General features: G+C 41.0%; 1 protein-coding gene across 1 annotated transcript; it reads left to right on the forward strand.

The window, feature by feature from the left end:
• Positions 1-1,669: 1,669 nt before the first annotated feature.
• LOC143329264 (MAM and LDL-receptor class A domain-containing protein 1) lies at positions 1,670-17,032 on the forward strand. Its single transcript, XM_076745075.1, has 29 exons — positions 1,670-1,697; positions 2,271-2,399; positions 2,650-2,778; positions 2,901-2,994; positions 3,167-3,341; positions 4,434-4,497; positions 5,388-5,519; positions 6,245-6,391; positions 7,071-7,339; positions 7,939-8,029; positions 8,406-8,489; positions 9,181-9,306; positions 9,562-9,695; positions 9,781-9,952; positions 10,347-10,466; positions 11,680-11,834; positions 11,924-12,019; positions 12,127-12,217; positions 12,324-12,443; positions 12,530-12,632; positions 12,717-12,867; positions 13,008-13,227; positions 14,315-14,420; positions 14,802-14,931; positions 15,017-15,095; positions 15,201-15,356; positions 16,342-16,467; positions 16,574-16,789; positions 16,893-17,032. The coding sequence occupies exons 1-29, from the start codon at positions 1,670-1,672 to the stop codon at positions 17,030-17,032; spliced, it is 3,783 nt and encodes a 1,260-aa protein (XP_076601190.1).
• The last annotated feature ends 568 nt before the right edge of the window (positions 17,033-17,600 follow it).

Here is a 17,600-nt window from a genome sequence, read left to right on the forward strand (position 1 = left end):
AGGTTATTAGAGTAGAGTGATATTGCACTGTTGCTGATGAAGAGAAAATTTTGTGCATCCTGAGTGTAGCAACACAATATCCTGTTTTGGGGCAGAGGCATTCAGATGTTGAGGTTTGTTCTCCAACTCTTCCTCCACATCTATCATAGCATTTTGTATTTTCACTTCCTCTTTGGTTATTCTCCTTTTTGGGGCGGAGGATTGTGCTGAAATATGAACCTTTGAGCCTGCAGTGATTATTTTTATAAGGTCTGTAAGTGTAGTTTCTGTGTAGCTTTGTTCTAGATGCAAAGGGTCACTCTCACTTTGATGGTGAATGGTGTAAAGAATTCATTAAGATGTTGTAATCATAACTACAGTTACAGTATCATGACTTCACCATCGTGAACAAACAGTGGACTGCTGTGCTGTTACCCTCAGAACACCACCGACGTGTTAATAGCACTACCCACTTTACTTTCAGAGTCCTTACAAGAGTACTACTGGTGCCTGCTGTCAAAACCTTGTGTGCTCCCCGAATTTGTAATTGCAGTAGATGAACTACTGCAATTTAGGAGACTCGACAAACACCAAATAACTACAAATGCAAAACAGCACATGACTTGAATGGATGGCTCTGTATGGCAAGTAGACAAAATACCACAGGCACCAAGAGCATTGTAAGCAATATAGACTAATAAAAAGATATGTCACATGGCCTGTCGTGGCTGAATCCAGTTAGACTCTGTAAACAGCTCTGTAATGTCTCTGCCAGCACAAGATGAAATGGAAGCTTAGTGCCGCGTCTTTTCCAGCCACTGTTGTTTGATTATTAGCTGAGATTCAGCGTCATTCCTGCTGCCTCCGTTTAACTGCTTTGAAGTTGTCTTGGGTCAAGGCATTTCTGAGGATTTGAGCCCTTCAAAAGTCCTTACTTTACAACTCTAGCACCTGAATTGTTTGATGGCTGTTTAAGTGGAAATTAATTGCTACTTACTTGACTGTTTTTCTTGCTGACCTCACTTTCTGCAACCACAGGTATTTTTATCTCCCACATAAGTCAGATAAGATCAGCAAAGCATGGCCTTTAACAGATACGGTACTTCACGGGATAAGCAGCCTTATTTGACAGAAATGAGAGCTGATCCTATGCAAGATTAATATAAATGTTTGTGGTGAAATCATAACATACATTTAGGTAGTGTTATGTGTTTGAATTCGCTTGAAAGAGTTTTTTTTTTTTAAGATGAAAATCCAAACTGATGCTCTTCCATATGCTTTTAGCTGATATTCACTTCACAATGAGGTTGATGCTTTTAATTGTAGGCAAAAGTTTACCCACATTAATATTTACCAACAAGACTAAAGACTACAAAAATCTGGATCTGTGCCGTCATCTGGAGAATTTGCAGTACGTAATGTTGTTGGAAATCAGAGCTCTGCTGTTCTAAAGTAACAGACGTGAGGCATGCAATGAGGGTCATAAAGACAAGCAACGGAAATGGGATGCAGTTCACTCAGTACATGCTGGACTTTAAGCTGCGGTTTACCGATAAGGACTCACATCCTTAGCTTGATTGTTGTAGTAAAAGTTGCACTCCAGTTATACAGGCACTCAGAGGGTTTGCTAGGTAGCAATCATGCTTTAAGGATCCTTGGATTTTCTTTTCTTCGTCCTTTTTCATCAGTCATGAAGCAGGCTTTTGTTCTGGTGGCAGGTAAGAGTCTTCATAAGTATCATTTATCATTGAGGTCTTGTACATTATTTAATGTGCATGCTGGTTAAATAAGGGTGTAAAGATGAGGGCGACGTCACTTGAGGTGTGCAGTGTCAATGGTGTTTGGAAAACGTGCGTGTGATTGTGGAATGCCTGTACTGTGTTTATGTGTTATCTCCAAGCTTTAAGATGTTGGAGATGGAGATGTTGGAAACAGAAAGATTGCTGGTGATGGAAATCACTCAGATTCTTATCTTCTTCACTCATTCATCTTCTATACCCGCTGGAGCCTATCCCAGCTGTCAACGGGCGAGAGGCGGGGTACACCCTGAACCGGTTGCCAGTCGATTGCAGGGCCACATATACGCAGACACCATTCACACTCACACCTAAGGACAATTTAGAGAGCCCACGCATGCACGGGAAGAACATGCAAACTTCACACAGAAAGGCCCCCACCCGACCTGGGGATCGAACCGGCTACCTGCTTGCTGTGAGGCACGCGCACGACCTGGTGCGCCACCATGCCGCCTCTTTTCTTCTTATCTCGTTTTAATAAACCTCTCTTTACAGTGTTGTTGGTCATTGTGTCCTCTTGTCCTGATGGGGACTTCAACTGCACATCTAGAGAACGTCTTCCAGCTGCGTCCGTCTGTGATTTTAAGACGGACTGTGCAAATAGCTCAGACAAGGCGTTTTGTGGTATGTTGACAGTTCAGGAAAACATTGTCAAATTAAGTTAACTTTATTTTTTACTCTGTGTCACCAAAGAACATCAGACCTTTTATCAACTTAGTCAAACAAATAGGAAATATAATACAAGTAGTTAAACAAAACAGAATAAACAAAATTATACTGGGAACAATAATGCTTTTAGGTTATTTCACTAAATCTGTGAATTTCAATACTTTCTGACTCGATTTTTTATTCTATGGTCCCCCTCCCCATTAAGGATCGTGTGACTTTGAGTATCACTCCTGTGGTTGGAATGACACCAGTTTTTCCTCCTACAACTGGAAACGGCAGATGGCCAACATCACCTCAATACCTGGACTGGACCATACCACAGGAAGTCCAACAGGTAGAAATGAACCTTTAGTCATGTTCCATTTGTGTCACTACTTTGTTGATAATTCACTTAAAACGGAAAGATCTAGCATGTGATGATAATCTTATTATTGGATGTTTGTCTGCTGGATGCAGGACATGTCATGCATATAGATGGCAAACGACGTGGTTCCACAGCTACATTGGAGTATTCTGTTGAAAAGCAGGCAGCTCTGGGATGCCAGCTCAGGTACTAATACAATTTGTGCATTTTTTGTATGTCTTTTACAAATAGATGTTCTTTTAATAATAAGAATTCCCATTACACTTTTCTGACGCTGTGTATGAATGACTTCACATTTGTTGTATATCCTGTGCAAGCTGTTGCCTGTTTTTGTGATTTGACTCTCAATGTGTTTCAGCTTCTGGTACCATATTTATGATAACACATCATCATCATCATCATCATTGTCAGACTTTGAAGTAACAATGGTCAGAGGCACTGATAGGACTCGCTTGATGCATTTTTCTAAAATTGAGACAGACGGTTGGGAGAAAGCCACAGTCCTTCTCGGTAATCAGCCAGGAGGATACAAGGTAAGTGAAGTACGCAGAGTGCTTTCAGACTGCACACAGGCATACTTAAGTATTCTAAAACTGTTTACTCAGAGTAGAGGTGGTCAAACTGTGAGGCACAGCAAGTACAAAGGGAGAGACAACCAGTAGTCAATTACTGCCGCTTTTCCACGCAGAGCTGCAGCAGTTGCTGTGACACGCAGCTCATGTAGGTAAACAAGGTACTTTAAAACCCTTGGCACTCAGTTGCCAGAACTTATGTCAAAAGTTGTACTCCTTTGCAGTGTCATAACTCAGTCAACTCTGTGCACACATACATGAAACAGTCCACATATTTTCAGATTCAGACTTGCTCCCTATGAGGATATCATTATGCCATCTGTCCATGGCAAATAAATGGCCATCAGTCTGCTTAGAAATCATGGAAAAAGATCATCACAGCTTTAAGTTTTCTTCAATATAAAAGCAAAAAAAGAAAAAAACAGCGTTCAAGATGTCCCACACTGTCATAAGTTTGGTTGATGGGGGGCCCAGACTTTGAGTACCCCTGAAGAAGGAAGAAGTAAGGTCTGATTTTTTTTAAATAGTTTTAGTATCTACTGTCTATCTTGACAGAGCTTTAAGCTCTAATTTAATTTTGATTCACAGTGTATCTCAGTGTAAATTTTTATTGACCCTCTACATTTTATTGGTTCTTTATCTGCTCTGTTTCCTGTAGATACATAAAAACTAATTTCCCCCTAGAACATCAATAAAGCACCTTTGGATTAATTACATAACTTGACATTACTTGAACCTGGTACATACTCCTCAGTAGACTTGCGTTGCCATACAAAGTGAAGGCAAAATGAAGCTGGTATGTACGTATAGTCTGCAAGCTTCTTTGTAGTTGAGTGTAGGGCACAGGGTGGGCGCTAGGGGCAAATTTTTCATTTCTTTCCCCAGTTTTGCTTCTTTAGAGGTTAAAAAAAGAAGGAAAGTCATTTTGAATATTGATGTTCAGAACAAACAGTAAAACACTCCTCTTTTCACAGCTGCTGTTGTCATACCAGCTTTCAGTTTTTGAAACCAAGGACGTTATGCTGGATGATATCTGCTTTGTGAACTGTGTAGAGGGAGATGTACCTGCAGGATCAGAACAACTCTCATGTGATTTTGAAAAGGACACCTGTTCATGGTATAATGACTACACTGCCAGCTTTTTGTGGGAATGGGCAAAAAGTGATCATTATTATAATCCATCTGGGGATGGTGAGTATCTTATTGACAGTAAACAAGAATTTAGCGTTAGCAATTACATTGTAACACCTTGATTAAGCACTATTTTGTGAAATGTCCAGTGTAAGCACAAAGGCCTTTTAACTTTATTTGCATTTAGGGACACTCTGCAAAACTCAGTGTTATGAAATAATGCAGGTATTAATATCATTTCGGTGTATAATGTGAATTAGTGGTGCTTAGGTGTTAATTTTCCACAGCCTAATTGCCACATAGTAAACCTGGAGCCTTCAGGGCTCCTAAAGGTCTGGAGCAGTTCCAGCCTTGTAATCAACTTAGCACTGCTTACATGTTATTATACACCCATATGAGCATGTTCGTTTTATTGTTGTTTATTTTATTGATTAAATCCCCACCAGTTTCTGTCATAGCAGCTGCTAATCTTCCTGAGGTCCGCACACTGAAAGATGTCAAAATAGAACCATGAAAGCAAGACAAAAAAGAAGATGATAAATAAAACAAGCAGCTGATCTTAATGCAGCCCAACCAAATCAATAACAGAAACCTGTTAATAATAACAATAAATGGTTCAAATAAAGGTAAACAGTGTGCCAGAGAAGCACAAACACATGACAGCTAATCATTCCAACAATAGTTAATCAAGACTACGGCGACATCTCAGAGAAAAAGTGTTTATTTGGTTATAGAATTTGCTTTAGGTACAGCCATTCTCTAATACTAAATGCTGTTGACAAAATATTATTTATGTCATATATGATTGAATTTGTATTTGATTATTTAGAAATTAAACATTTCTGATGATTTTTGCTCTTTTTTCTTTCTCCGCAGGCTACTACATGCTCGTAAGTGCTAATGCCTACACAGATGTCTCATCAGCAGCCAGACTCATCAGCTTCCCTCAATCTGCTGGTCAATTCATATGTGTGAGCTTCTGGTACTACATATTTGGCAGCAGCATCGGTACGTGGCTAAAGCTACTTTACAGCACTTTTTAAGACCCCAAATTTAGGATTTTGTCTTCAATACACATACATTTCTCAAATGCACAAGTTCCATGGATATTGATGTTGATATTACTGTCAGGTTCATTGAAGTTTATTGCAAAGCATTCGGGTGAAGATGAGACAGTTGTATGGATGAGAAGCGGCACTCAGGGAAACAAATGGAGATTTGCAGATCTTACCTTTAACGGTGACAAACCAATCCAGGTATTCTTTTAGCTTCCTTTGTGTATTTTCCTCTGCTGATCACAGCAAAGATTTTTAGAGGATTTTTTAAAGAAAAATAAGACATTTAATTTCCTGTAAAGAGCCATATCGTATAGAGCAGTTATCAAGACGATGATAGCCAAGAATTTAAGCTGTTTCTCCCTCAGTGTTTCTTCCTGCTAATAATGTTTTACCATTTTCTTTTAATTGTTGTTGAAGTCTAATGAAGAGTTAGCTTCAATGCACTTGCAGTACATTTGGTTTTGTTTCTCATCGACTTCCATAGCCATTTAAAAACAGGAGTGTCAGTAAATGTGTTTCATGAGAAGGTTAAACTCTTTGCCATCTTAAACCCCACACTTCAATTAATTTGTGTTGTTCTCCAGTTTATTATAGAAGCAGTGTTGGGTGGAGTACAAGGCTACATAGCCATTGATAACATAATGGTGTCCAGCAGTGAGTCTGGCTCTTGTCCAGCTGAGAGAGAATGCACCTTCCAGGGTTCCCTCTGTGGTATGCTGCCCCAGTCATCGGCAGACTTCAGCTGGAGCCGGATCACGGGGACAGCCCAGCCAGCCAACTCTTCAGGCCCTGCCACAGATCACACTCTGGGGACAGATCAAGGTTGATACAGTCTCAGCAGACTGATCTGCTGTGAATTCTTCATGTCATGTCAGAACTAGAGAGAGGACATGCTTTTTTGTTTGTTGCCTTTATAGCTGAATAAATCATTGAGTCATCAGCATATAGGTTATCTCATGTCGGCTCTTGGATGTTTGCTCAGGCTTTGAGTTCCTCCTAACAAAGAAACTGGAAAGACTGGGCTTAAGGCTGACTAGACTACACATTGGGCTCTATTGGTCTGCCTGTTAAGTGTGACATCAGGCACTACCAGTCTCAATTTGTCTCGAGTTTTAAACCTGAAAAACAGATACACCGTACATTAATTCATATATTAAGGATTGCATAATTTGAAAAGACAATATTTTTATGAATTGTTATGAATTGCTTATTAACAATTTGGAGGTTATATTCTTTTATTATAAAACAATACTCTGATTCATCTGAAGGACGTCTGAGCAACAAAATGAAAAAAATTAAAGGACAGTGTTCAAGAGAGATGATCCACCTTGTTTATAAAAGCACCCTCTCTTGAAGATGATGCAATAAATGATCAATTTAGTCACTGCTGATAACTGCACCTGATCTCATGCTATTGAAAACAGCATATAAACAAACTTACATATACAAACACACACTCTCACATAACGTCAGTGTGCGCATAACTGTCCCTCATGTGTAGGTTATTACCTGAGTGCCCAGTTGTGGAGTCACCCTGTGGGGTCCAGATGTGCAGTGATGACTGCAGTGATGGAGCCCACCCCTCCTGACAAGGAATGCCTGATATTCTGGTACTACATGGAGGGAAGTGAAGTGGGGGAACTAAGCATTTACCTTCAAACTCCTGACAGCGAGAGACGCTCTGCCAAGCTCTGGACCAGAAGTGGAGATCAGGGGAAGCACTGGAGGCACGGAAGAGTGACGCTTGACAGTCCCGATACCCCCTATCAGGTTTTGTGTTTTTTCATTTCTTCACTTTCTTCCTTCTATAACTGCAGCTTTGAAAAGCGCACCATGAATAAAGTTTACTTACTAACAGGACAATTAAACAGATGCATGTAGACATAATATTTTTTAAGGTCAGTTGTATGTAGTGGCATACAACACTGTCAGTGTGGCTGCATCAAATCAATAACAGTGTTATCACAAAGACAATTGAACGTACTGTTGGTTTTAATTGTTCCTCCTGTCCACACTGGCTGCAAAGAGATCCCTTCTTAAAGCAGTTTCAGTCTAAGTGATGATACACAAAGTCCGAGGTCCTCATTCTGTGCAGAAATGTTGAAGCTAATGTGAAGTTTCAGCACTCTCAGTTAGACAAATCAAATGGGTGAAGAGTTGCATTCAATTTAGTATGAAATACTAATGTATTCCTCTGCTGCAGCTTAGCAAAGACACACGTTGCTGTGGAAACACAACTTTCCCAGTCTTTTGTTGCCCTTGAACCAGCTCGTTGGTTGGAATCAACCAACTTGCTGACATCAAATTCACTAAAGCTGCGTGGAAATAACACGGGTCATCTTATAAATTGAGATTTTTCATTCTGACAGGTGATTTTTGAGGCAGTGGTTGGGAATGGACCAAGAAGAGACATCGCCATTGACGACCTCATTGTCCTGAATGGTGCCTGTCCCCCGCCAGGTTAGTGGCTGCTGTAATCTTCAAACTTTAACGCTGGAAAAGAAAACGGATGAAAGATGAAAATGAGTGTGTGTGTGTTTGGGCAAGAGGTTGTTCTCAATGTGTGCATGTACAGTATCTCACAAAGTGAGTACACCCCTCACATTTTTGTTAATATTTTATTATATCTTTTCATGGGACAACACTGAAGATGTGCCACTTTGATACAATGTAAAGTAGTCAGTGTACAGCTTGTACAACAGTGTAAATTTGCTGTGCCCTCAAAATAACTCAACACACAGGCATTAAGGTCTAAACCGCTGGCAACAAAAGTGAGTACTTTTGTGAGATACTGTATGATTGCAGACTGTATGTGTGTCTGGATTATCCCTTGCAGGTTTTTGTGACTTTGAAATGGACTACTGTGGTTGGGTGAACAATCCTCCAGCAGAGTCCGGAGTGGACTGGGACTGGCTCTCAGGTGAGAGTGATGGTCAGTTAGTTCCACAAAAGGACGCCTCCACAAATTCTGCTTTGGGTAAGTCATCACATACATACTGTAACTACTGGCATCATAGTGAGTGTGACATTCTGGAGCACTGTGCTTTAGACAGAAGAATCAGAGATAGATTACTTTAACTTAAAATACAGGTTCACAATGTTTCTAGTGTGTCTTAAAATGATAGTCAGGTGGCACTTCTGGTCAGAAAGCACTTCTGGTTGTCTACAGTCATCCCTCCTGTTCATTCTGGCCATTACTGCTATAGCTTCATATTCACTTCAGATCAGTGTTTAAATAGATTTTTGCACAAGGCCGTAGATCCTGTGCCTCATCATTTTCACTAACTCTGAATGGCCAGTATGAACAGGAGGAATTATCACAGCAAGCACAACCTGCTGCAGTGATCATATGGCCGCCTGACTATTTCTTATATGTCACACTTGAGAAAGTGTGAATCTATCCTTTAAATATTCTTCAGTCAATCTTTAAATACTTAAATAAACAAATGTGTAAGATGCTCCTTTTCATTAACTAAAATTTCTGTTTTGTGATTACTGGATTTGCTCAGACTTCAGGTAACTGAATATACTGTAGTCACAATGAATGTGGAGTTATGCACCTGTGCAGGGTGCACAGTTATTCTGGATATTTTATGTTTTTCTCTCAATAGGCCACTTTGCAATTTTCATGCCTGTTGAGTCTGGAAGTGTAGCTCAACTGGAGAGTGAGATGATGGAGGCGGTAGACCGAGCCTGTCTGGAGTTGTGGCACCACAGCAAGGGCTGGTTAGACGATAGTGAGTACAGTCTTCTCTACTGTGTCAGAATCAGGATCAGAATCAGAATAAGAAAAAGCTTTATTGCCAAGTATGATTTTACACATACAAGGAATTTTTTTTGGTGATGTTGATGCATGACAATCTTCTAAAAATAAACTATTAAAAAGTAAAAAATATAACAATATAAATATATATACACAGTCTGTTTTTTTCAAATGTTCACAAATGAATGTTCATCAAAATGTCTTTTGATGAAGAGTTTTGTTGCTTCAGGGCCCACAGTCATTACACTGACAGTGTTTGTGAAGGAGACTGCTGGACTGCGTCCTGTGTGGAATACAACTGGATACTTGAATGACACATGGATCCAAGCCAGGGTGGACTACAGTGCATCAGGGCCTCACCAGGTATCATTTCATACAGTAATAGACCCTGATAAATCCTGCTCTTGAGTAAACCAGTTTCTTAATGAACTATCATCCATCATCACAGATTATTTTACAAGCCCAGTTGTCAAACCCAAGGACAGAAACCTTTTCCCTGGATGACATCCACATCATGAGGGACAGGTCCTGTGATGACAGTATCCCAACCACCACACCAAACCCTGCAACCGTGACCACTAGTGCTCCTTCCTCTGCCATGGACTGTACTTTTGAACAAGGTGAGACTGTGGATTGTGAATACATTTCTTTAGTACTCACAAAAATATTGTGCCTGCCTCAGGAGAATTACAAAGTGAAACCTCCAGCCGCATGAGTCAAAGTCACGGCATGTTGTTGTAGCTACAGTGGCCTAATTCAGACTTCATCTGAATATATCTATTAATGTGAACTTCCTTTCGATTGTTTTGTGGATATTTGAGTTTTAATCTTTATTTACAGCCTTTATTTATAAGGCAGCAAACTAAAACAGATCATATAAAGATATAAAATCAGAAGAAAACAGCATTTTCATTTGGATCTTTGCATACTTTCAAGTAAATGTTCACCTGTCTATTTATCCCACTAGCTGCAAATACAGTATTTTAAGATTTCATTTTATGTCTTGTGCAACAGGGCTGTGTAGTTGGGTCCAGGAGGTCAATGATGATTTGAACTGGATTCTCAGTAGTGGACTTCATGTGGAGCAGCCATGGGATGGACCTCAGTATGATCATACTGTTGGAAATAACCAAGGTATTGACTATTGATGATAGTAAAAGCACCAACACAAGGAGTAACTGGGAAAAAAAACTTGACCTAAAAACATGAAGTGAAGGTGGGTTTGTAAAGAACATCAGTAGTCTGTGTGATCATTGTACTGTCTGTGTGTTTTTGTTAGTGAAGATGCAGAAACATCACCAGAAATGTAATCAATAATTTGCTTATTCCACCTCCTCAAATGCCATGTAATTTAAAAACACTGCCTTTGGTTCTTAGAAAATGTGATGGGCATTTTTCAGTTTTCTGACATTTAAAGCTGCAGTTGGTAACTTATATAAAAGTAATTTTTAGTCATACTTGCTAAAACTGTCCTTATGCCCAGACAGCAGTACATGAGACGTGTAATCTGTGGGGAAAAAAAAAAACGCTCCATTGGTCCCACCTACTGCTCCTACTGCGATTTGCAAGAATCCACCGCGCCCGACACAAAACAGCCAATCAGAGCCAGAGGAGCCTCTGAGGGAGTGTCTGACATCTGTCAATCACTACTCGCACACGCTGCGAACCGCCCCTTCCTCTGCTCATGCTGCCGGCTACCGCTCAGTCAGACAGCTCTGTGAGTGGCGTCAGGAGATTAGTGAAAGCTCTGACGGAACAACAAGCACCCGCAAAGGAGAAACTGCCCAGACCGCCGCTGCCAACAACAGCATGTATGGCTAAGACAACAAATAACCATAAAGCTAATATGGTGATTGTTACAGGAACACTCCAGCGCGTACAGTATGTTAGCGACTGTGATGTAGCGGCCGGGCAGAGTTTAGCTTGTTTCTGATGCTAAGGCTTACTGGTTGTCACGGCAGCCGTGCAGACACCACAGGAAGGAGGCGCTTGGGGGCAGGGCATGAGTGCAGCGGAGACGGAGAGGGAGTGACATGGAACTAGTGTTGGTTCAAAAAAAGTCTGCTCTCTTCTCGATCTTGGCTACTGTAGCTTTAAGAGACTAAAATGATCAACACTGAAATAAAATTTGTAACAGATAATGAAAATAATAGCTGCTGCCCCTCACATTATCAGTTTTGTATTGCTGTTCCAAACCATATAAAGCTGGCTTATACAGCAGATGTCAGTATTAAAAAACTAACCAGAGCTGAGTTGAATGGAAGCACTGCCTCACCTCTAGTGTCGTGTGGTGTTCAATGACTTGCCTCACAGTCTGGCAGCGTCTCTGTTTTTTTTGTCTACAAAGGTTTCTTCTTACTGTTGAATGGATCTGGATCGAAGGATTGGGAGAGAGCAGTGGTCTCTGTTCCTGTCAGTACTCGTACGTCACATATCTGTGTCGGATTCTGGTACCACATGCTCGGACCTTCAGTGTCCACCCTGGATTTGCTGGTTGAGACAGTATGTATCTCAGTTCATACTATTTCAAACCATCTGTTACAGGCTGCGCTTGCATCATTTTTCAGTTATAATGACTTTCTGTGTCCTAGAAATCTTCTGAAGAGTTAATCTGGACTCGCCGCGGGACTCAGGATCCAGAATGGATTAATGCACAAGTAACCATCACCATGAACAACGCAATTCAGGTAAATTTTAACTCAACCACATATTTGTGCTTGCACTAAGTGCGGATATCAATATTTAGTTAGAGTTAAAAAAAAAAATCGGATATGCTGAAAGTGTTTGTCCACAGGTGATGTTCACTGGCCATAGAAACACCAACAGTGAAGGATTCATTGGCCTTGATGACATTACAGTGAGGGAAGGCGCCTGCAGTAATCAGGGTACACACACACACGGACCCACCATTACCTGATGTTCACAGGAAGTCAAAACAGCCTTGAGATTATTACAATTTAACCTTTTTTTTTTTTTCTTACACCATTTCAGACGTGTGTGGGTTCGAATCCAGCTTGTGTGACCTTGAGAACGATGTCAGTCACAGTGGTCGCTGGGTTCGTGAGAGAGGGACAGAACATGAGGTCGATCACACCTATGGGACTGAAAATGGTGAGCAGAAAACTGTTGCTGTGCCAACCAACTTCCTGCTGGTTTAAAGAGCAGAGCAAACAGCTCTAACTCACTCTTTGCTGTAGGTTTCTACACAACTGTGATGAAATCAAACTCAACGGAGACTGAAATAGCTCAGCTGCTCACAGCTGAGTTTACCTCACCTACAGAGATATGCGTACGCTTCTGGTAAGTCCAGTCCTGCCAGCACACGTTTATACACTGTGGTTTGGTGCCGTTTTTAATGTTTGTGTATCTCCTGTATTTGTTCAGGTACTGGTTACCTGCGGGGTCTTCTAACATCCTTGCTGTGCATGTGCTGCGGAGTGAAGAGCTGGGTCATGCACTTTGGCAGCGATCTGGAGAGGCCTCTTTAGGCTGGGAGGTGGCAGAGGTCACTGTGTCTTCCCCTCCAAAATTCCGCGTAAGCTGTTTTTCACAGTGCACATTGTCTTCACTCTCTCTGCCAAACCAACTGTCTCTTTTGTAGTGAGAAATCAAACTGCTTGTTTTTCATTCATTGTTAGGCTGCTTCCTATAAGAATGCTTCATGTCTTTCACCAGGTGGCGTTTAAGGCAGTCCATGTGCCAGGCACTAACTCTACAGTGAGATTAGATGATATTTCTATCAGGAATGGGGGCTGCAGTCCTCCAGGCAGCTGTGACTTTGAGTCCGGACAGTGCACCTGGGTCAACATCCCCAAAGAAGATCGACATGACTGGGTGCTGGCCCGTGGGGGCTTCCAGGGTCCACCAACAGACCACACCACTCAGACCCCTGAGGGTACAACCTTAGATATATCTGTATAATAAGATAAACATGAACATGCCACTGAGGTAGAAATCCCAGATATCCCACTCACAGGGAAGGATGTCCCCATTATATGTATCACTGAGCCCCAGTAAAATACTATTTCAAGACAAACAAATCAACAAAGAAGTCTTGACAGTGTACCCAGCAGCATCTCAGGAGTACACGTAGTGAATATGTTGGTAATGATTTAAACTCTGGTGGGTGACTGTAAAGCTGCACTAGTCATTATTTCATGTTAAAAGGTCAAATGACTGTGTGAAAGAGGGGTACTGACAAACCCATAAAGGATTGTCACCCAAATCCACAGTTCTTCTCAGCTCGACGGAGCATTTCAGTGTTTGTAAGCTCATTCCAGCAATTCATCAAGTGACCAGAAAGACGACCGCAAATGCTCTGAACGATGCTCCATATCCAGACATTCACCAGAATAACTTAAACTTTAGCTGTTTACAGCTTGTTACACAGCCCCCAAGTGGCCAAAACAAACAAATTATTGCAGCTTTAAAATTCCACATTCAGCTGTGACAGCACCTTTAAGGGTGGCAATAACTGGAGGGCACAAAACGATGAGAGGTATTATATTAATTAATTTGTTGGAAATACAACTCCAGCACAATGAATATGACCAAAGTCAAGGACACTATTCATGCATCAAGACACAGATCAGATCTTTACTTCTCGTTTGACAATGTGACAAGCCTCATGAAGTAATTGAATATAAAGTTTGCTGACGAATTAGCTCAACAGTTGCAAATGTTGCAGTTTATGATCAAGATGAGCCACTGTAGTTGCTGTTTAACTGACACAGACTGTTACTGATTAACTTCTCGTTTTATCCCTAACTTATGTCCTGTTGCTGACATCCTCTTGCCTGTGCTACAGTTTCCTTATTTTAGTTTGTAGAGCTTCAGTCATTAAAAATGAACATCTTTGTCTAATTAACGTTGATCCTGCTGCACTTAGTTTGAAACCAAAATTAGCAGCATTGACAAGCTTTCACAACTGCTTGAAAATGAGAAGTCTGTCATTTGGTTTGTATCCTCATTTTTGCATTCAGGTTGGTTCTTGTTGAGCTCGTCGTTGCACCAGAGCGACAGAAGTGTAGCACAGATATTGTCAGAATGGATCCAACCAAAAGATGCCACCTCCTGTCTCACCTTATGGTACCATATGAACAACAGGTCAGCAAAAGAAAAGTACAAATCACCACCATTTTCACACCATACAGTATGTGACAATGCAGAGGATGCACTTTATCCTCTTTAGTTTCCTCATTGACTTCCTCAGGAAGTGTGCACAAATGTCATTTAGACATGAATCACCTGCTCCACTTTGTGCAAGACGAAGAATGTTCTGTGGCAGAGTTCACTCTTTGCACAAATCTGTTGTATGAAAGAGACCTCAGATCAATTTTTACCAAAAAACTGGCAACAGCCTGAAAATAGGGTCCATGTAGAGTGTTATCCACAATGTTTGTGTCAACATCCAGGATTTTTCCTTTGCTAGATTAAAGGAAAACATGACATTTGTCTGTTGTTTGACAGCGACTCGGGCACATTGAAGGTGTACATGCGATCAGGGCCCTCTGAGGAGGATCTGATGTTCAACAGTGACAGCAGTGGACACGACTGGACCAGGTTCTCTCAGTCTGTCGAGAGGAATGAACCTTTCCAGGTAACCCAAAACAGGCTCTGTGCTGCAACTAATGATAACATCAGCAAGATATATCCATTGATACCCTCAATGATCTCATGCTCAGCTGCTGATTGAAGCAGAATCTAACAACAGAGGATTTATTGCTATTGATGACATCAGTGTCACACCAGGCCTTTGTCAAGGTACTGACAATGTTTTTATTTCTATAGTTTATTAAAACTACACATCAAATGTGTTTGATGCAAATGAAATAAATAATAAATAAAACTGTTTTCTTTTTCTTGTAGTAAATGAAACAAGTTTGGGTTTTGTGGGCTGTTCTTTTGAAAATGGCACATGTGACTGGGAGGACATCAGTGTTGGCCAGTCTCAGTGGATGAGAGGAAGGAATACGTCTGAGACCTCCGGACCCTCTGTGGACCACACAGTGGGCACTGAACTGGGTGAGCCCACACACAGTAACCCCTCTTACCCTGCCCTTATTAATGATGGGATAGGTTCCGAACATCCTGACTGTGTTATAGCTGTGCAGAGCACAGTGACCGAACACAGTGACTCTCTCAGACTATATAGATTCAAATAAATGGCTTTCCTCTTGTCTTGGCAGCAACAGAAGTCAGAGGTTACCAGAATCATTGCCGCTCCACTGCAATCAAATAAATACAACAGCAAAAATAATCTGTGTGCATAGAATACTTAAATTCCCCTTCATTATTACAGAGACAAGAGAGACAACAAGAGTTCATTTTTCCATCTTGTTTCCATTCTTATCAGATATTTTCGATCATAAAAAGATGTTTTAGGAATTATAATAAAATGCCTTTTGCAAGGCTAAAAGAGGCTGAATATGGAAGTGAGATTCCTCTTGTGTTTCCCCTTTTACAATAAGTATGGTACCACTGCTGTCTATGGGTAGTGTTACCCACAGTTTCTACATCCCCATCCTTGTTTTGCCTTGGGCTTCCTTGATTTTAATGCTAATGCTAAACATGATATCTGCTCCTCTGTGATTTGGTATTGAATTATGCTCTTAGTTGAACTGCCATCACACCTAATATTATAATTCAAATTGTTATTTAGCACCACCATCCTTAAGTACTACATGTCCTTATGTTGCCTACATCTCTGAAAAAGGCATCAAAGAACAGTGTAAATCCACGAATTATGGTGCTTGCAAGCCAGAATAATCAGTCCCTCAGAGCACAGCAAGAAAACAGTGCAAAAGACATCTTATCATTACCTGCATTCAGACTAATCTCCATTTCAAGTTTATTATGTTCAAGCTGCTCTTGATAAAACCTCCTGCCTCCGCTGTTCCACTCTGTCTCAATACTTTCTGCCACCATAGTTTTGCACTGCTGACTGTGTATAGAAAGAATAAAGAGCAGTGCTTTGGGTTGTCCTGGGGTTCTTATCTGATTGTTCCAGGTTGGTACATGGCAGTGAAGTCTGACCGAGGAGATCAGGTGAGCCCTGCTGCCATGCAGAGTCCCACCATGACACAGGCCAGCGCCACCTGCACGCTACACTTCTACTACAACATGTTTGGAGACGGTATGTTTTTGCATGTGAAAACGTGTGTGTGCAGCCGTTAAAATCACATGCTCTCGCTCCCTTTGTACGTATACGTAGCATGAATGTGTCTGCATCCCCTTTACAGACTCGGAGGAGCTGAATGTGGTGCTAAAGGAGGGTTCTACGACCTCAACACTGTGGTGGCTCTCTGGTAACCATGGAGATTTGTGGCATCACGGTGAGGTAACGGTCAGTCGAGTGCCTAAGGACTTCACCATCCTGTTTGAAGCCTCCAGGACCTTCATCAAGCCTGGACACATCGCCATTGATGACATAGATTTCACCAACTGCAGCCTGCCTGGTAGACTACCAGCTCGACCTGCAAACTTCAGCATGTTTTTTGCAGCTGGTCCTCTTTTTAAAGCTGATTTACATTCATAAAATATCTTTGGTGTCTTTATCAGAGCCCCAGCCGTTTTGTCCAGAGAATATGTTCTTGTGCAACAGCAGTGTATGTGTAGAGCACAGCCGAGTGTGTGACTTCAACGATGACTGTGGCGACTGGTCTGATGAGAACAGCTGCGGTGAGCATCACAAGTGTTGAATGGTTGAACATGTTACTGAGTGCACTGTTGCAGTAAATTCACATAATGTAAAGTCCCTGCACACAGAACAGGCGCTCCCAGTGTACTTCCCCTAGTCCTGAACATTGTTTCATAATTTCCCTTAAAAAGGGTATGCGTTAAGTAAATTTTGATATTTTGATGTTGGGTAAGAGGATTTATCCTGATTCATATGATTTTTGTAGTGAAAACATAATAGTATGTAATCCTAATTTGAATTTTTCTGCATAGTCATGTGGCTTTTTTTGTATTACACACTTGTGGAGCTCCAACAATTAGTCCATTATGTGATTAATTGAATCGAAATCGAAAGAAAATTAAAGTATTTTTTCTAATCGTTTAAGTAATTTTTCAAACAAAAGTGATGGAAAACATCTACTGGTTTCAGCTGCTCACATTGGAGAGATTGCTGCATTTGCTCATTTTACAACAGAATAAATTGAAAATCTTTGGATTTTGAACTGTTGGTCTGACACAAAACATGTTTTCCGCTGTTTTATAGACTGACCGATCAATTTTTTAGTCATGAAAATAATCAGCAGATTAGTT

The sequence above is a fragment of the Chaetodon auriga genome, chromosome 12 (genome assembly GCF_051107435.1).
Source record: "Chaetodon auriga isolate fChaAug3 chromosome 12, fChaAug3.hap1, whole genome shotgun sequence".
NCBI lineage: Eukaryota > Metazoa > Chordata > Actinopteri > Chaetodontiformes > Chaetodontidae > Chaetodon > Chaetodon auriga.